At 39.5% G+C, this 20,713-nt stretch overlaps 1 protein-coding gene across 8 annotated transcripts in view; it reads left to right on the top strand.

Annotated features, from left to right (window-relative positions):
- Nucleotides 1–20,324, top strand: part of mdm2 (MDM2 proto-oncogene) — a 46,269-nt gene extending 25,945 nt beyond the window's left edge. For all 8 annotated transcript variants that reach the window (XM_059978477.1, XM_059978476.1, XM_059978475.1 and 5 more), the window contains 6 exons: nucleotides 4,248–4,315; nucleotides 4,693–4,783; nucleotides 8,171–8,331; nucleotides 15,071–15,199; nucleotides 15,276–15,359; nucleotides 15,896–20,324. In XM_059978477.1, the coding sequence (XP_059834460.1) occupies nucleotides 4,248–4,315; nucleotides 4,693–4,783; nucleotides 8,171–8,331; nucleotides 15,071–15,199; nucleotides 15,276–15,359; nucleotides 15,896–16,417 (1,055 nt within the window). In that variant the 3' untranslated portion in view covers nucleotides 16,418–20,324. The remainder of the gene's footprint in view (nucleotides 1–4,247; nucleotides 4,316–4,692; nucleotides 4,784–8,170; nucleotides 8,332–15,070; nucleotides 15,200–15,275; nucleotides 15,360–15,895) is intronic.
- The last annotated feature ends 389 nt before the right edge of the window (nucleotides 20,325–20,713 follow it).

Raw genomic sequence — 20,713 nt, 5'->3', positions numbered from 1 at the left:
ACAAACTTACTGGAGCTTTTTGAGGACATAATGAGTGCAGTGGATGGAGGGGAACAGGTGGATGTCGTATACTTGGATTTCCAGAAGGCGTTCCACAAGAGACTTTTAAATAAGATACGGATGCATGGAGTCGGAGGAAATGTATTGGCATGGATAGTGGATTGGTTAACCAATAGAAGGCAGAGAGTGGGTATAGCAACACATATAAATGGGTGTTTCTCCAGTCGGCAGTCTGTGGTGAGTGGGGTGCTGCAGTGGTCGATGGTGGGCCCGCAGCTGTTTACCATTTACATTAATAATTTGGAAGAGGGGACTGAGTGTAGCATAGCAAAATTTGTTGATGACACTAAACTGAGTGGAAAAGCAAATTACAGAGAGGATGTGGGGAGTCTGCAGAGTAATATAGACAGGTTAAGTGAGTGGGCCAAGGTCTGGCAGATGGAATACAATGTTGGTTAATGCGAGATCATCCACTTTGTAAGGAGTAATAGAAGAGCAGATTATTATTTAAATGGTGAAAGATTGCAGCATGCTGTTGTGCAGAGCGACTTGGGAGTGCTTGTGCATGAATCGCAAAAAGTTACTTGCAGGTACAACAGGCTATTAAGAAGGCAAACGGAATGTTGGCCTTCATTGCTAGAGGGATTGAATTCAAGAGCAGGGAGGTTATGCTGCAACTGTACAGGGTACTGGTGAGGACGCATCTGGAGTACTGTGTGCAGTTCTGGTCTCCATACTTGAAGAAGGGAATACTGGCTTTGGAGTCAGTGCAGAGGAGGTTCACCAGGTTGATTCCAGGGATGAAGGGGTTAACCTATGAGGAGAGATTGAGTCGCCTGGGACTATACTCTGTGGAATTCAGAAGAATGAGAGGGGATCTAATGGAAACATACTAAATTTTGAAAGGGATAGATTGGGATAGAAGTAGGAAAGTTGTTTCCTTTGGTAGCTGAGACTAGAAATAGGGGATATTGCCTCAAGATTCAGGGGAGAGGATTTAGGACGGAGATGAGGAGAAACTTTTTCCCAGAGAGTGGTGAATATATGGAATTCTCTGCCCAGGGAAACAGTTGAGACTTCTTCACTAAATATATTTAAGATACAGTTAGATAGATTTTTACATAGTAGGGGAATTAAGGGTTGTGGGGAAAAGGTGGATCGATGGAGCTGAGTTTACAGACAGATCAGCCATGATCTTACTGAATGGCGGGGCAGGCTCCTTGGACAGGATGGCCTACTCCTGCTCCTATTTCTTATATTCTTATGAAAGCCTCAAAGCTCTCCATTTCTTTCTGGGCAACAGACCCAAACAGTTCCCCTCCACCTAGCAGAACTTGTCCTCACTCTAAATAATTTCTCCTCTGGATCCTCCCACATCCTTCAAACAAACGGGGTAGCCATTGGTCCCGGCTATGCTTGCCTGTCTGTCGGCTATGTGAAACAGTCTATGTTCCAAGCGTACACTGTTGACCGTTCCACACTTTTCCTGTGCTGCATTGATGACTGCATTGGTGCTGCTTCCTGCACCCATGCTGAACTCATCAATTTCATCCACTTTGCCTCCAATTCTACCCTGCCCTCAAATTCACCTGGTCCATTTCTGACACTTTTCTTCCCTTTCTCAATCTCACTGTCTCTATCTCTGGAGACAGCTTATCCACTGATGTCTATTATAAACCAGCAGGCTGTCACAGCTACCTGGACTATACCTCATCCCACCCTGCTACTTATAAAAACACCATCCCCTTCTCTCAATTTCTCCATCTTCATTGCATCTGTTCTCAGAATGAGGCTTTTCATTCTAGAATGAAGGAGATGTCCTCCTTTTTCTAAGAAAGGGGCTTCCCTTCCTCCACTATCAACGCTGCCCTCTGCCACATCTCTTCCATTTCACATACATTTGCTCTTACCCCATCCTCCCGCCACCCTACCAGGGATAGGGTTCCTCTTGTCTTCACCTACTAGCCCACCAGCCTCCGCAAAACTTCCGCCATCTCCAACAGGATACTACCACCAAACACATCTTTCCTTCCCCCCCCCACCCCCCACTTGCTGCTTTCCGCAGGGATCGCTCCTTATGCAACTCCCTTGTCCATTCATCCCTCCCCATCTGATAAAGAGAATATTGGATGGGCACTGGAAAAAAATCATTTGGGATGGTTTTAAGAATCTAAAGGCCATTCTTTCAAAATTCAGAATAAATTTATTATCAACGATACTGTATACAGTCCTGAGATTAATTTTCTTGGCTATAGAAACAATCAATGAGAGTCCGCCCAACCAGGTGCAGAAGATGGCAAACTGTACAAACAGAAAATTAAGAATAATAGTAATAATAAATAAGCAATAAATATTAAGAACATGAAATGCAGAGTCCTTAAACCTGAGTCCATTTGTTGTGGGAACATTTCAATGATGGGGCAAGTGAAGTTAATCCTTTTGTTTCAAGAGCCTGATGGTTGAGGGGTAGTAACTTCCTGAACCTAGTGGTGTTGTCCTGAGGCTCCTGTAGCACCTATCTGGTGGCAGCAGTAAAAAAAGCAGCATGCCCGGGGTGGTTGGGGTCCCCGATGATGAATCCTGCTTTCCGGCGACAGTGTTTCATGTAGGTGTGCTGATCCTTGCTTGCATGACCACTGGAATGAGCAGATGATTTCACAAACTACCCATCCCCCTGCCCCATTAACCATGAATTGCCCCACCTAAGGAACAGTCTGTAGTTCCCACGCCAGCTTTATTAGCCATAATGGAACAGAAAATGCTAGAGTAGAAGTAAGTTTTCAATACTGGGAAGAGGTCTAAGAAAGAAAGATATACAGGTTTCTCACTTTCTAATTGATTGTACATTTCACTGGGAAGGACAGTATTAAAATTTATCCCTACTTTCTCTCATGAATCAGACCCTCCATTAAGGCAGACTCCTAACAGCTGCTTCAAATTGAGATTAACATGAGGATGGGTAACTAATGTTGACATTGACAGCATGGTCTAAATTCTACAAACAAATTAATAGAAAATTCCATGTCTTAACACACTAGTCTGGTAACGTTACTGTCTACTTAAAGCCTATTCAGTGGATGGCCACAACAGCTGTTACCAAATGTGGCGTAATAGCATCGTTACAGACAGAAATGTCTGCATCCTGATGATCAAAGTTGCCAGGCAGGGTTTGAAGTAGATGGTGAAAGACGTTACTTGATCATATCCTCGTCAATTAGCCTGTTGCAGATACATCTATTAGGAACCATCATATTTTGATACAAAGCACGGACCAATCTTGTTTATTTAGGATTGTGAAGTTGCTTATTAGGAATTATGAAGTACCATCCTGATGGAACTGCAATAAAAGAATGTAAGCTAAAGACTACTGTTAGTATGCTTTTTACCTTAACCTCAGCAAATTAAAGGTTTTCGTAGGCCATCTACCTACTTTATCAGTGACCATCTCTGCATTCAGACAATTCCTTAGACATTCCTCATTTACAGAGGGTCACCATAATATGGCTGGGAAAATCTAGAAATATCAGAAATGTATTGACATTCTGAAGCCATAGTTGATGGTCCAACATCTGCATGGTATTAAGTGGCTCAGCGGAACACTCTATTTCCATGTAGGAGCGTAGCTTCAAAATATAAAATATCCAAAACACCTGGCCCCTCTAGGGTACTGTAGCTATAACACACACTGTGTAAAATGTACATTACAGCAGCAACACAATGCTGTTAAGCCTGTACCTTGAAATCCTAGCATCACTCACAACTTTGAAGGCAAAGCTAGCAAGCACCGAAAACCAACACTGGTTTTGAATTCAGAGTATTTCAACATTGCATCTTTATCAGAGATCTAAAATCCTCGTGCTGCCTATGATACAACCATTTATGAACGACCTTCAAAGATTTTGATGGCAACTCATCACAACTTCTCAAAAGGCTGATGAGAGCTGGCAATAAATACTGGTCTTGACTGTGATTCTTATCCTGTGTGTAAACATTTTTTAAATCCCTTCTAACAGTACACTGCTTTTATATTGCTAATGCAGACTTCTATTAACTTGTATAATCTGTCAGTTAGATTCTAATACAATCCATTGGCAAAAGAAATCCCATTTTTAAAGAGCAAACATTTTTAAAGATGCTGCCTAGCCTGCTGTGTTCTACCAGCATTTTGTGTGTTCCCATGTTTAAAGCATTGTTTAATTTATAAGTTTAAGTATAAGCACTTTCAGAAGTTTTTCTGTGTGATGTAGATACTATAAATGATCTCAATCTTGGAAAGGAGATTACCAACCATCTTGGGGGTGAAGATTGTCTTGTGGTAAGATTTTCTTGATTTTTTGAGTTCTTGGGCATTCTTTTTGTATCCATTTAATTTGTGATCCTATTTTTGTCTGATTGTATAAATTTCTGATCCTTTTTCCCTCTTGAAGAATAGCAACATCTTTTTTGCCTAAGTAAGCTGTTTGCCTACATTATAATTCACAAGACCTAAAGCATTTTAATTAGGGTTTTTTTTTTGCTATGATGTTCCAATGATTTTTAACTTCATGCCAGCGCAAACATTTCTGATTTAAGTTTGAATTCTGAATTCAAACTTTGATTCAAATATTGAATTCTAATCTTACCAGTTCAGTTGACATTGATGTTCTGTGCTTTTTTATTTGCCACTGAGTACTGTTTGTTGTATCTTTGCAGGTTGGAAAGCAAAATGATGGGAATGCATGCACATCTTGCAGTGTTTCTTGTCCTCCTGTTCCAGGCAGAAGATCTAATTCTGGTGAATCTGGTACGTACAATGGAGGGCAGTCTTTGTAAACCAGTGCATTTCATAAATCTATGAAGTAGTGGTGGATAGCCGAATTCCCCATGATACTGATATTAATGGGTTTAATTTCATGAGTTTTCATTTCTTGATATTCAAAGTTGGATTAAAATGTGGGATCCTTCCTCTTCACCCCTTTCAATGCATCCCTTTACAGTTGAATGATTATAACCAAAACAGTCCAAGCTGTTGCACAAATAATGTGAAGATGTTGGAGTGTAGAAAGTCCTGGAACTATATCACAAAAAGGATAATTAGGAAGAATTTTAACAACATGTTTTACCAAGCAATAAGTTAAAATATAAAGTGTAAGGCACATACTTAGTACCAAAATACAATTATTTGGCATATTTACAGCAACCAGTTCCTGATTTGAACTAATAATATCCCACAATTTCAAAGCAGTTGTACAAAGTCCAAATTAAAACTTAACTGAGGAAAAGTCCAGGTGAAATTTTAATTTTACATTTTTAGTTATTTGAAGATTAGGGAAGGAGGTGGTTCGTGAAAGAAGATCTGTGGATTTTTCTATCTTTTATGTAAAAATACTTTAAATTGCATCCTAAAGAGCTCTCTTGTAACTTAAAATCACTTCTTCCTGTCAGAGAAATTGGCTTTGTGTAATCCGTCTAATCCAATTTGCCTTCACGTCAGAATCACCTCAATCAGATTGATTGATTTCCATGGGAAAAGAAAATAAGCTTCTAAAGCTAGTAGCTTCATGAATTATACTATATCTTAAATTACTAAATTAAGTCAATTCCTGAAGTTTGAAAACAAAACAGAACATGGCATTAAGAGGAATAGATAGAGTGGACAGCCAGCGTCTTTTCCCCAGGGCACCACTGCTCAATTCAAGAAGACATGGCTTTAAGGTAAAGGGTGGAAAGTTCAAGGGGGATATTAGAGGAAGGTTTTTTACTCAGAGTGGTTGGTGTGTGGAATGCACTGCCTGAGTCAGTGGTGGAGGCAGATACACTAGTGAAATTTAAGAGACTACTAGACAGGTATATGGAGGAATTTAAGGTGGAGGGTTATATGGGAGGCAGGGTTTAAGGGTTGGCACAGCATTGTGGGCCGAAGGGCCTGTACTGTGCTGTATTGTTCTATGATCTATTATAGTATTTAACAATAGCTGACAATTAATTTCTTTGGTGTTCCATTGCTCTTGAATTAAAATTCAGCATTCTATTGAAAATTTTTAGATCACTTTTTTTGCACAGAACTTTTGTGTTTACATGTGGTTTGGTCATTATGTTGCAGTGGATGCATCAGAAGAGCAAGTCCCCATTTTAAAGCAGGAAAATCATATTACAGTAAATTAATAGAACCCCATGGTGCCTAGCTACAAATAGCTATATTTGGTATCTCAAGTAAGGTATGCCAAGTTCTATACTTAGCATAAAATGCTGGACACCGAGCAGGTCATCTAGCATCTATGGAAAGTGAAACCCAAGATAATGTGCCAAGGGAAGAATCTTTCTCAGAAGTGGGAAGGAGAAAAATTAACTTAATGTCTAAGCTGTTGGTGAGGTAGCGTAGGGAGGCAAAGGATAAGTAATATCTCTAATTGGCTTAAAACCAAGGTTGTTAAGGGGATAAGCTGCTGATGCAGCAATCTCATTGATGGGTTAATGGGACAATGACCTTGGCCTCAGCCTCAGCAGGAATCATCTCTGACCTAGTCACCCTTATTCCTGCATTCCCTGCTACTTGATACTAAACTTTGTTTTCTGTCATTACCTTTCTGATACAGTCTGAGTGCTAAAATATTATCTGTTTCACTTTTCAGTGACACCACGTGAACTAGTGAATCAATGTTTCCAGCATTTTCTGTTATTATTTCAGATTTCCAGCATGTGCAGGTTTTGACTTTTACTTCACATACCGCCTTGGGTTTAGATTCCTATTAACATCTGGGCACCACGGTAGTGCAGCGGTTAGCACGACACTAATGCAGCTCGGGAGTTTGAAGTTCAGTTCAGCGTCCTTAGTAAGAAAGTTTATCCTGCCTGTGTGCATGTGGTTTCCTTGGAGTGCTCCAATTTCCTCCCACAATCTAAAGGCGTACTGGTTAGCAGGTTAATTGGGCATTATAAATTGTCCTGCAGTTATGTTAGTGTCAAAGAGCATTATTTAAATAAGGTGGGTTGCTGGGCGGTGCAGCTCAGTGGGCCAGAAAGGCCTATTCCATCTGTATCTCTAAATAAATAAAATTTATTGATCCCAGAAATGTAAGTTGGTTTTGAAAACAGCCATCCTATGTGAGACTGCCCTTTTGCTCACTTAACAACAGCTTAATTATCCTGAAGATTAACATGGAAACCCAAGGAAAATTAGATGGGGTATCTGCCACAGTGAAACAAGATGATGCTCGTAGAGAGTAAAGTTAGTCATCCAAAGCTCTACTGCTTTCAGCCTTAAGCCCGATTCTGTGTCGCATCTACACCAGAGGTACCATGTTCCCTACACCGTAGGGTGACATGCACCTCCCCAAAAAAGTAACTCACGCATTGCAGCAACGCAGACCACAACAACTGTGATTGGTCAGCTTAGTAGCATCACATTTCCTCCTACACATTTCCAGTTGCTTCTTCTCTGCCATATCTCCACACCGATGTGAAATAGATGAACCAAACCGTCAAATCTACCTGCCGACATGCAAAAATGTTTGAAATGCATTTCCTCATCCATGTCTCTCAAGAAGAAACTCAATACAGTGGCATAGAAAGCCCACCGCCAACTAGCGTTTTGGCGCACACCAACGCATGCTTGCTAAGGCGTAGAGCCTACGCAAAAGTGAAAATCATGCCTACAGTGTAGGCTATAGTGTAGCCCATACACACAAGTATAAATCAGCCCTTACTGTTCAATTTCTCTGACATAAATAATTGATATGCCCATGCTTTGACAAACAAAGAATTCTGTTACAGAACTATGTTCTTGTTGAAATGTTCCTTGCTTCATGGTTTTAAAAAGTAATTTTGAAATGTTTAGCAATTTGTAAATTTGAGCACAGAGAAATATTTTATCAATTTTAAAATTATATTTAGTTCTATGCTTATGTTTTGCCATCTGATTCTCTTTCAAAGAAAATCAGTGTTTTGATCTTGCCTGCAATCTATGATTACATGTCTTTGATCTAGGCAGAAAAATGTTGAAAGTTTATAGTCTAATTCCATAAGACTGTCAAGCTTGGAAACTGGATCAATGTGGCTTCTTTATAAATTAGACTGACTTATTTCAGTGTAGCACTTAGCATCTTAATTTACCATGTTATATTTAATTAGAAAATTTAGTTGTTCATCCAGCAGTAGCATTATAAAGTTAATGTCTGAGATTTATTTTTAGATAATGAAATTTCTTCTGAGGATCAATTTCACAATAGACGTCGAAAACGACACCGATCAGATAGCATTTCTCTCCATTGGGATGATCTGTCTTTATGTCTAATAAATAAACTTCGTCGTGAACATGGAAACAGCGAATCATCAGATTCTCCTAGCCATCTGGTTTGTAAAGCTGTTTGAAATGTTTGGAATTTGTATATTCAAGTAGTAGATTCAAGATTTATGATGAATTTTACTAAAGAAAATTTTGTAAGCATATATTTGATTCTGTACCTAAATGGCGTAGTTAATATTTTCCCTAAATTTGGCAGGTACTGGGAGAAAAAGTAGATATGAAAACTTCATGAAGAAACTAAGTATTACAGGTGTTTGAAATCAGAATCGTTTTAAATGAAGATTAAGAAAATGTATAGCATTTATGAAGAAGGATGTTAGTTCTAATTCTGCTTTAATAAAAATTTGAAATAGCTTTGCAATTAATATATTAGCTTCCACAAACACCAATAACCATATCAGCCACAATCTGTTTAGCCATAGGAGTTGTATATCAATAAAAGATGCCACTTATTTTTGGTTATAGAGCACCAGGTATTTGGTTTAATTACATAAGTATGTTTTCCCTCAGGATTCTTAGATGTCATCTAGAATAAGTTGTTTTCCATTTAAGATTCTCGCAATTGAGCAATGTGGTGCCAGTTGGACCACAGAAATCTTCCCTGTTATATGGTCTGTGCTAAATTTGAGGAACAGCAAATGCTTGAAATGATTCAGTCAGTTCATTCACTCATAACGTAGCTCTTGCCCATATATAAGAAGGGAAAATACATCATTAAAGAATCCTTTTTTTTTTCGCTAAAGGCATGGTTGTGCTGTATTTATACTTTTGTAGATATTGTATGTTTAATGGTGAATACTTCTTAAAAGTTCTATCAGTTCGATGCTGAAATTGGGCTTTTTCAAAAAAGATTCATCTCTGACTATCCCTTACTACATATTTGCTGTTTCTGCGAACCCCCTTAAAGCTGTATTGGAAATTTCTTGTTTGCAAAAGTGCCCCAAAATTTAAAAAAATATATGTATGTTATAACAAGGCTTATGCCTTGAAGCTTATTGTTTGCTTGTTAGTATTAGCTCCTGATTAGGAGTAGTACAGGTCTGCAGGCCCTTATCTGAAATCCTTGGGGCCAGTTGCATTTCGGAATTCAGAATTTTTCAGATTTCAGAATCCCTCCTTATTGGTTCCAGGACCCCCCCCCACGGATACCAAAAAACATGTATGCTCAAGTTCCTTGTTTAACCTGGCTCAGTGTGGGTGGACTTTATGACCCGGCAGAGCTCGAGACCTATGCACATCCTCCAGTATACTTTAAATCATCTCTATATTACTTATAATTCCTAATGCCAGAACACAGAATAGTACAGCACAGTATAGGCTCTTCTGTCCACAATGTTGTGCTGACCCTTAAACCCTGCCTCTCATATATCCCCCCACCTTAAATTCCTCCATATATCTGTCTAGTAGTCTCTTAAATTTCACTAATGTATCTGCTTCCACCACTGACTCAAGCAGTGCATTCCATGCACCAACCACTCTGAGTGAAAAACCTTCCTCTAATATACCCCTTGAACTTCCCACCCCTTACCTTAAAGCCACGTCCTCTTGTATTGAGCAGTGGTGCTCTGGGGAAGAGGCGCTGGCTGTCCACTCTATCTATGCCTCTTAATAACTTGTATACCTCTCCTCTCATCCTCCTTCTCTCCAAAGAGTAAAGCCCTAGCTCCCTTAATCTCTGATCGTAATCCATACTCTCTAAACCAGGCACCATCCTGGTAAATCTCCTCTGTACCCTTTCCAATGCTTCCTCATCCTTCCTATAGTGAGGCGACCAGAACTGGATACAGTACTCCAAGTGTGGCCTAACTAGAGTTTTATAGAGCTGCATCATTACCTCGCGACTCTTAAACTCTATCCCTCGACTTATGAAAGCTAACACCCCATAAGCTTTCTTAACTACTCTATCTACCTGTGGGGCAACTTTCAGGGATCTGTGGACATGTACCCCCAGATCCCTCTGCTCCTCCACACTACCAACTATCCTGCCATTTGCTTTGTACTCTGACTTGGAGTTTGTCCTTCCAAAGTGTACCACCTCACACTTCTCTGGGTTGAATTCCATCCGCCACTTCTCAGCCCACTTCTGCATCCTATCAATGTCTCTGTGCAATCTTCGACAATCCTCTACACTATCCACAACACCACCAACTTTTGTGTTGTCTGCGAACTTACCAACCCACCTTTTTACCCCCACATCCAGGTTTTTAATAAAAATCACGAAAAGTAGGGGTCCCAGAACCAATCCTTGTGGGACACCACTAGTCACAACCCTCCAATCCGAAAGTACTCCCTCCACCACGACCCTCTGCTTTCTGTATGCAAGCCAATTCTGAATCCACCTTGCCAAACTTCCCTGGATCCCATGCTTTCTGACCTTCTGAATAACCCTACTGTGTGGAACCTTGTCAAATGTCTTACTAAAATCCATGTAGATCACATCCACTGCTATCTATATGCTTGGTCACCGCCTCAAAGAACTCTATCAGGCTTATTAGACACAATCTGCCCTTCACAAAGCTATGCTGACTGTCCCTGATCAGACCATGATACTCTAAATGCCCATAGATCCTATCTCTAAGAATCTTTTCCAACAGCTTTCCCAACACAGACGTAAAGCTCACTGTTCTATAATTATCCGGACTATACCTACTACCTTTTTTGAACAAGGGGACAACATTCGCCTCACTCCAATCCTCCGGTACCATTCCCATGGACAACGAGGACATAAAGATCCTAGCCAGAGGCTCAGCAATCTCTGCCCTTGCCTCGTGGAGCAGCCTGGGGAATATTCCGTTAGGCCCCGGGGACTTATCAGTCCTAATGTATTTTAACAACTCCAACACCTCTCCGTTAATATCAACATGCTCCAGAACTTAAACCTCACATACAATGTAAATGCTTTGTAAATAGTTGTTATACTGTATTGTTTAGGGAATAACAGACAGACAGACATACTTTATTGATCCTGGGGAAATTGGGTTTTATTACAGTCGCACCAACCAAGGATAGTGTAGAAATATAGCAATATAAAATCATATATAATTAATTAATAATAAGTTAATTATTCCAAGTGGAAGTAAGTCCAGGATCAGCCTATTGGCTCAGGGTGTCTGACACTCCAAGAGAGGAGCTGTAAAGTTTGATGGCTACAGGCAGGAATGACTTCCTATGACGCTCAGTGTTGCATCTCAGTGGAATGAGTCTCTGGCTGAATGTACTCCTGTGCCTAACCAGTTCATTATGGAGGGGATGGGAGTCATTGTCCAAGATGGCATGCTACTTGGACAGCATCCTCTTTTCAGACACCACCATCAGAGAGTCCAGTTCCTCCCCCACAACATCACTGGCCTTATGAATGAGTTTGTTGATTCTGTGGTGTCTGCTACCCTCAGCCTGCTGCCCCAGCACACAACAGCAAATATAATAGCACTGGCCACCACAGCCTCGTGGAGCATCCTCAGCATCGTCCGGCAGATGTTAAAGGACCTCAGTCTCCTCAGGAAGTAGAGACGGCTCTGACCCTTCTTGTAGACAGCCTCAGTGTTCTTTGACCAGTCCAGTTTATTGTCAATTCGTATCCTCAGGTATTTGTAATCCTCCACCATGTCCACACTGACCCCTTGGATGTAAACAGGAGTCACCGGTGCCTTAGCCCTCCTCAGGTCCACCACCAGCTCCTGACAAGAATGACAAGAAAAAAAATTATTTCCAACAAAAACATTCAATAAAACATAAAAATCTACAGCTTCAAACGAACGAATCAAACACATGGTAAATGGCTTATTGGAATAAATGTAGAACGTCACTGTCACTATAAAACTTCAGTAACTTGTCTTTCTGTTTCTTTGAATCATATACGGTGGTAGTTCCAGCACCATATTCTTCAGTAAGACGCCGCACAGACACACCACAGTCAAGCTTCTGCAATAACTCCACTTACTGCATTATTGATAACGACAGGTGCTTCTTCTCTTTTTCTCATTGTTACCCATAGGGGTATCTGCAGCTCTTTTTGACATTTTCCCAGTGAAATTAAACACAAAGTCAACAGTGAACACAAATGCACATGTAACCAGTACGAACGCTGAGGCATAACTGACATCTGGTGGCCTCTGCTAGCACTGCACATCACACCTGAGTGACGTCAGCTGTTGGCGAATAAATCTTCGGTTTTTGGAGCTTTTTGGATTTCAGAATTTCAGATAAGGGATTGTGGACCTGTATTAAATAATGGACAGGAAGTGGTCCAATAAACAAGAAAGAGAATTGTTGATAGTTAATGAAGTGATTCGTGTTATTCAAATATCATTCCTCGGTGAAAAGAATGTTATGTGCAGGTAGTCAGAATGATAGAGACACCAGTATCTTGGAGTAATAGTGTGGAGGAGTTTTAATAGATCACCTCATTTTACTAGAGTCGTCAGCTGGAAGGGATTTATATATTTAAAAAAAGCTAAAATGGGAGTGTTGCTTCAACTCAAATAATTTAGTCAGCTAGCTCAAGGATGATGGATGAGTGAGAATGGGTGATAGACAGAAACTATAGAGCTTTGGAAGGATTTGAGCAGCAGATGCCCTGAGGTAGGGCAGAGTTGAATGATCTTGTTGGATGGAATTGGGCAGTCTTGGTGACAGCTGGAAGCAGAGGTCAGTTCTGGGTCAGAGGTGAAGTCTGATGGCATATAGCTTGATTGCCTAGGAGGACTAGAATTGGTGTTTGGAGTTTGAGATGATGAGCAAATACTGGTTCAGTATTTCAGATGTTTATTTGAAGGAAGATTATTGGAACTAAATCTCAGGCAAAGAATCTGACAACTTAGATACAGTGAATGGGTCAAGAGGGATAGGTGGTGAGTACTGCCATCAATGCCTGTGAAAAATCTCATTTTGGATTTATTTGGTGAAGGGCAGCATGTACTTGAGGATTGTTGCAAAACTAAGATATGGAGACATACAGAATAGAAATATGTCCTTCAGCCCACCATGTCTGTGCCAACAACTTTACCTACCTATCCACACCAATCCCATTTGCCTGCATTAGGGCCTTGCCTATTTAAGTGTCTGTCCAAATACCCCTTTAACTATAGTGATTGTATTTGTCTCCCACTTCCTCTGGTAATACATTCCAGGTATAAACTGCCATTGTGTAATAAATAATTAAATGTATCAACAAATAACCTTTCTAATCCCCTTTAAATTCCCCTTGCTTACCTTAAACCTGTGACCTTTTGTCATTGAGAGTAAAACACCAAGGTTAAAAGATTTTACCTGTGTGTCAGACAAAGCAAACATTGAGGGAAATTACCTCTATTGAGGGTAAAGACTACCTATGCTCACAAAATTCAGGAACACCTGTCCAATAATGATCCCTAGTGTATGCAGCTGGGCATCAAGGTCATTACTGACTGCACAAGGAGAAACAGCATCGATTGTACGAGTAATGCCTCCCTTCCTGATGCCCTAAACAACATATTTGCAAACTTTGAAGTATATGATATAACACTGGCCATGAAAGTTATCCCCCTCCCAAGTGAGCAGCATGATGTGAAAAGACTTTGCAGCGAGTCAATCAAAGTTGGCTGGATCAGACAACATTCTAGGCCAACATTTCAGGGAGCGTGCACACCAGCTCACTGATGTCGTCATGGACATCTTCAACACGTCACTCATCGGGGCTGTTGTCCCCACGTGCTCTCTACAAATTCAGAACTAAATGACTACCTCCTGCTGGAACTCACGCCGATCACTATGAAGTGCTTTCAACAGCTGGTAATGGCACAATGGACATTTGCCAATATACCTACAAGCAGAAGCACTCAGTGATAGGTGCCGTAGCATCAGTCATGCTCCTGGCTCTGCTACACTTAGAAAACGAAGACACTGATGTCAGAATGCTTGTTTCTGGATTTCATGTTGGCATTCAACACTATTATTCCACAGACCTTGGTGAATAAACTCCTACTCATTGGTCTATGTACACCACTGTGCAACTGGGTATTGGACATCCTAACCAACAGACCTCAAATAGTCCGGATGCACAACTGCACCTCCCTCCCCATTATCTTCAACAAGGGTGTACCCCACGGCTGTGAGGTGAGCCCATTGCTGTACAGTCTGCTCATACATGGCTGCACAGCCAAACACCTGAGTAATCACATTGTGAAGTTCACCATTGACATGACAGTGGTGGGGCTCATCACCAAAAAACAATGATACAGCCTACAGAGAGGAGATGGTTGAGTTTGAGGCTTGGTGCAATGCAGATAATCTCTTCCTCTATGTCAGCAAGAGAAAGGAGGTGGTTATTGACTTCAGGAGAATTTGCACCAGTCACATCTTTACATCAGTGGCAAAGCAGTAGAAACTGCAAGCACTTTCAAACTGCTGGGTGTGCACATCCCACACAACCTCTCACGGTCTCAGAACACATTTTATACAATCAGGAAAGCTCACCAGTGCCTCTACTTTCTAAGTAGGCTGAAGAGACCTGGATTATGCACATTCTACAGATGTGCGTTAAAACTGCTTTTAATGATTCAAAACACAATCAAAATTTAACAAATAAAAATTGGGTGTACTAGTGGAATTTGCACACTTTTAGTTTGCTGAGAAAGATATTTATTTAAAATTGAGGGAATAAATGGAAATTATATGTAGATCAAATACATTAAGTAACATTCTTGAATTTCATTTGAAACAAAGCTCCAAACTCAATACTGTATAAATGCATATAGTGAGAGATTTTTGTTCTTGATATCAACACTAGCATTTATATTTCTGTTGCAGGACTTTAACTCTGCTACAGAAGGAGAGGACTCCAGTGATAAGTTCAGCGTTGAGTTTGAGGTTGAGTCAATACATTCTGACGAATATAGCAATTTTAGTGAAGATTCACAAGACCCAACTGATGAAGAGGCAAGTTTCAAACATTATTTTTCTGAATTTTAAAGAACATTGATAATGAAAGGTACTCATGATAGCTTTTTTACAGGTTTATGAAGTTGCCATATATGAAGCTGCTGACAGTGATGAAGGCACCTTTATTGAAGAAATTGATCCAGAGTTATCTGTAGCTGTAAGTTTCACTGTGACAAATGCTTATTTTTAAGGGCGGGGTGTTATTTGGATTGTTGCAGCACTTTTTCCCCCTTTGTCAGCCACTATATGAAATTACCTTTTCCCCACATCAATCCATCGTTATTGCATTATTTTTGTTTTGAAAGCCTCCACAGAACACAGTAAGTTTTTTTTAACTGAGTTTGCATACTGCTGGGATATCAGTAAAGTTTGAACACCACTGTGCAGTGAGTAATGGTAGTCAAAGTTTAAAAGTTTTCTCTTTAAATTTTGTACCTTTTCTTTGGATACTGAACAAGTGAATAGTGGGCATCCTACATTTTAGAAAGGCAAGTTGTTTCCAGTCTTGTGTTAGTTGCACAGCAGTAATCCAGTGATTTTCTACATTCTTTAAAATGGGGTAGAGCAGCAAGTTGCATTGGTAGTTTGCTTTTCCCATAGCAGTGTGAGTCAGTACCTCACTCTGCATGGTACTGATATCCATGGATTACTTATCTCTGATAATAGCTTCACAGCAGTAAAATTTGATTACAGGATTATTGGAAATGTTCTGAATGTGAAGAACTGAATCCTCCACTACCACGATTCTGTCACCGATGCTGGTCCCTTCGGCAAGATTGGCTTCCAGATAAACCTAAACTCAAGCGGTGTGACACAGTGGAAAATGAAGGTATTGATGTTCCAGATTGCAAAGCATCGATGCTTGAGTCAAAGGAGTCAAACTGTTCTGATTTGATCAGTGAAACTTCTCATTACTCAGAATCACAAGAAACTGAATGTTCACAACCATCTACATCTGGAAGTTTCAGCTGTTGCAGCCAAGAAACTGAAAAAGAAAATGCAGACAAGGGAGAGAAAGGAGATCTCAATAATTCTGGACCTTTTGAAGTCTGTGTTATATGTCAGACACGACCAAAGAATGGTTGTATTGTCCATGGTAGGACTGGCCATCTTCTTGCATGTTATGCATGCGCAAAGAAGCTGAAGAAGAGAAATAAGCCATGCCCAATGTGCAGAGAGCCAATCCAAAATGTTGTGTTGACCTATTTCAGTTAAATCTGTTTATAATAGTGTGGTTTGACTTTGCATAAGGCACACTTCTGGGGAAAAAAAATGGGTGAATAAACTGCTTAGGTTGTGAAACTTATAATGTCATTATTTTCCGTTATTACCATTGATCTGATGGGGAAACCTAGTCCATTGGTGCTACCAAATATAACCAATCCATGTTGGGGCCCATGTTTAAGATTGCACTTGATTTTTAAAAAAATATAATATATTAGTTTTGGTTGGTTAGTTGCTTCCAGAAAAGGGGATCCCATTGAGATAATGAGAAAGAATATTTGCCTCTGCATTTAATTGGATTAAACACATTAAGTGTTCCAGTTTTAATTTGTTTTTCTCATTTACACATTTGTCCTGTTTTCCTCAGTTAAACTAAATTATTATGGAAATGTTGTAGGCATCACCTTTCTTTGCTGACTAGCTCAATTCAAAGTAATAGCATGAAAAGATACCCAAGACAGTGGTAAGATGTTTCTCTCAGCATGTACAAGGAAATTTTTTTGAACTTCTATTTGTGTACCACTTTCACATATCAAAACACTTATGGCATTTAGGTACTGTTAAAAGGGAAATATTTATTCAATAATTATCAAATGTAGAAATTTGTGAACAAAAATAGAAATAGAGATTTGCTCTTAAGCTTATTTGCAGAACCTGCAGATTAGGTTGCAAGCGTTTCAACACCAGTCGAGGTGCCATCATCAGTGAGCAATTGAGTGTTATTTCTGCCTTGCTTGTGCTTACATTGGCCTGACTTGTTGTTCTGATTGGTTGGCTGTCACCCTGGCCACTAGTCTCCACTGGGTCCCTGTCAACCAGATATCTGAGTGATCTTCGCTAGCCCATATCCCTGGATTATCAATCGTTGTGAGCGTTGGTTCCTTGGGTGCCCATGGCTCACCCTTCAGCCCCATTCTCACAGAAATATATGTTCAGAAATTGTATTCAGTTCAATATGCCTGTTATAGAGTCTCCCATTGAGAATCAAGCTTCTAAAAATTCTTTTGATTTTTTGTTTTGTACTTCTGCCAGGATTTTTGTAGACAAACTTATGTCCTTGATTCTTATGTACTGAGGTGAGTGACAGAGGATCATGTCTTCTTGTGGCTAGCTGATATTCATGTAGTCTCATGGATAGTTTTCTCCCCGTTTGTCCTGCGAGATATTTGGACTGTCACCACATCAGATTTGGTACATTATGTTTGTTCTGTTCATGTAGGCTATTGGATCTTTGGGTCTCGAGGTGAGCATTCTGATGATTGCGCTGAGTTTGTGTGCTGCCATTATTCCATGTGGTTGAAGCAGTCTTGCCGTCATTTCAGTAATATTCCTGATGATTGGTAGGGTTAGCCTCTTTCTTTCTGTTCAGTAGGAGTTAAAAGGTTGTTTCTCCAGACAAGACATCTTCTGATGAAATTTTTTGGATAGTCATCATGTGTGAATACTTTGAAAAGATGATTTTCTTCTTGAGGTCTGCAGTACTACATTGTGTTTTTACTCGATTGGATAGCTTTCGGAAGCAAGCTTGTTTGTGGCAGTTGGAGCGATTACTGTAATAACAAGATTTGGTCCGTATTTGTTCCTTTCCAGTAAACCGATGTTTTCAAACTTCAGTCCACATTCCCCTGACCAATACATCTCGGAAAAGGAGTTGGTCTTCAAGTAGAAGACTTCCGCTGTAAAATTACTACTGTTGAATGCATTGCTGATTTGGTTTTGCACTTCTTTTATCTGGTCTCATTTGCATGCTGATAATGTCACTTCAATTGGTGACAAAATTTAACCTCCAGGATCGGCAAACAAGCAGCCAATCCAAGCTACCAATCTCTCTCATTTCAAAGAAATAGTTTTTAACAGAGTTTAATCTACCTACCTTTGCCCTTTCTTCTGTCAGTAGAAATGGTTTCCCTAGGCTTAGTAGCTAATTGTATGGTTACAAATACAGTATATGGTTGTAGATTTAGTTATGCCCCAGACTCAGACATTCATTCCATTGATGATTTATAGAGTGATTGGTTTAAAATTTGGAATATTTACTAATGACTAATCAAGATATTTTCACTCTCGCACTGCTGAGATTCTCAGCAAGAACTCCAAGAAATTTGGTACTCTTAATGATCTCTTCTGAGGGGCCATCGATTTTCAGCGGGGAGAGTTCGCTCAGTGTCCTCCTGAAGTTAACAACCATCTCTTTTGTTCACTTTCAGAGACAGGTTGTTGAGACAAAGCTAAATAAAGGGTAAAAGAGACCGTTGATACCCCTGCCCCCCCTTACCCCATCCCTATCTATAATTTTAGACTGGTTCTCTTTCTCTCTCTTTTCCCCCTTCACTATAATCTCCCCCCAGCCCTACCTTTCTTTCTCTTTTATTTCCCATAATTCTCCACCTTCCCCCTAGCCCATTTCCCTTCAGCCTATCACTTCCCAGCTCTCTACTTCATCCCTCCCCCCACTTCTTATCCCCCTTGACCATCCCATGTTACTTCACTCCTGATGAAGGGTTTCGGCCCGAAACATCGTCACTACCTCCTTCCATAGATGCTGTCTGGCCTGCTGAGTTCTGCCAGCATTTTGTGTTTTTATTTATTTCCAGCATCTGCAGATTCACTCGTGTTGCTAAAAGAGTAAGTTGGGTCGACTCCAGTGTAGCCACACCTTGGGAAGAAGATAGGATTATAAGCAAACTGATTATTCCACTCTTCCCTGTGGGTAGAAATAGGGCAACTGCAGCACTATTTCATATAAAAGGACTTCCATTTCAAGAGCTGTAGAATATGCCTCAAATCCTGTAAGACACGGAAAATAGAAATACTTAATTTTACATACAGGTCCTTGTAAAAGGCTACATTTTAATTATGTAGAGGCCAACAAGCAAAGCAATGCAAAAACTTAATGATTCTAGTTCATTTACTTGCAAGTGCAGTAAGTCAACTTATTTAGATAATTTGCATCGCTTTGTGAGCCAATTTACTTCCTGACATAGTCTCTGAATTGGAGGCTTCCATTATTAACTACGGTAATGTTCATCCTCAGCTGAAGACTGATTAATTCCTAATTTGAAAATTCTCCAGTTTTCAGCTAGAAGCATGTATAGTTTATGACTTATCCAGCTATAATATAACCAACTTCAGTTATTTCGTTTTCCATTATTTTGGAGAAAACAGTATCCAAGTATGGGTTAACACGAGGAAATCTGCAGATGCTGGAAATTCAAACAACAACACACACAAAATGCTGGCAGAACACAGCAGGCTAGGCAACATCTATAGGGAGAAGCGATGTCGACGTTTCGGGCCGAAACCCTTCGTCAGGACGGAAAATAGAAATACTTAATTTTACATGCATGTCCTTGTAAAAGGCTACATTTTAATTATGTAGAGGCCAACAAGCAAAGCAATGCAAAAACTTAATGATCCAAGCATGAGTTAGTGTGTTTGCTAGCTGAAAATAACAAAGTATGCATGAACTAGTTAGGATCCATGTTTACTGTTACATTTTTCAAAATGTTAATTTTATCAAGAAGTTTGATCATTTTCCCTGTTTAGCAGTAACTCACCATTTTTCTCCTTTCATTAGAACTGCTTTGCAACTTTGGTCAAGGTGTAACTTTCAAAGTGAACTTTAAAAAGTGATCTTTTCTTGAACAGGTTTGGTTATTGAATGCCTAGAATGCAATTTAATATTTTAATGTATTGATAAAATAATTTATATTCTAGCTATATGCTGATTGTTTTTTAATTTGTGTTGATTTAGAGAGTGCAAAGTTTTGTATACTGTTAAAACTATTAATATAAAAATACCAATTGAATATAAGTTGTCTTTTCCTTTGTAAAACATGCTATTTAAATTTAAAACAAAGTTTATTTTCATTGTAGTTGTTGAATAAATTGATCTAGAAGAAAATAATCAATTGTTTGTTCCATTTATTTATAACTGAAAATTTTAATATGTTTCTATTCTAGATTTTCTTGAAGGAGTATTATCATAGTGTGCCTTATGAATGCTTAGATTTTTTAAATGCAACAAGCCTTCAGAATTTGGGAACTTAATGAACATTAAGGGATTTACATCTTTTTAACTAATTCAGCAAGACTATTAGTAATAAAGTAATAAAAGTGGCAAGTATGTTTGATGTGCAAATAAACTTTTAAAAAGAAGCTTGACTTTTTATGAAATTGGATAAGGGATAGAAAGCAAATGATTTCTTTTTATTTAAAACTGCAGGGAAGTATACAGTGGCATCACCAAGAGATTTGTATAGTTTTAGATACCACAATTTTGGTGTA

Source organism: Hypanus sabinus, chromosome 8 (genome assembly GCF_030144855.1).
Source record: "Hypanus sabinus isolate sHypSab1 chromosome 8, sHypSab1.hap1, whole genome shotgun sequence".
In the NCBI taxonomy this organism is placed as follows: Eukaryota; Metazoa; Chordata; class Chondrichthyes; order Myliobatiformes; family Dasyatidae; genus Hypanus; species Hypanus sabinus.
Note: the sequence above shows the minus strand (reverse complement) of the source record. Positions and strands in the feature narration are given on the sequence as shown.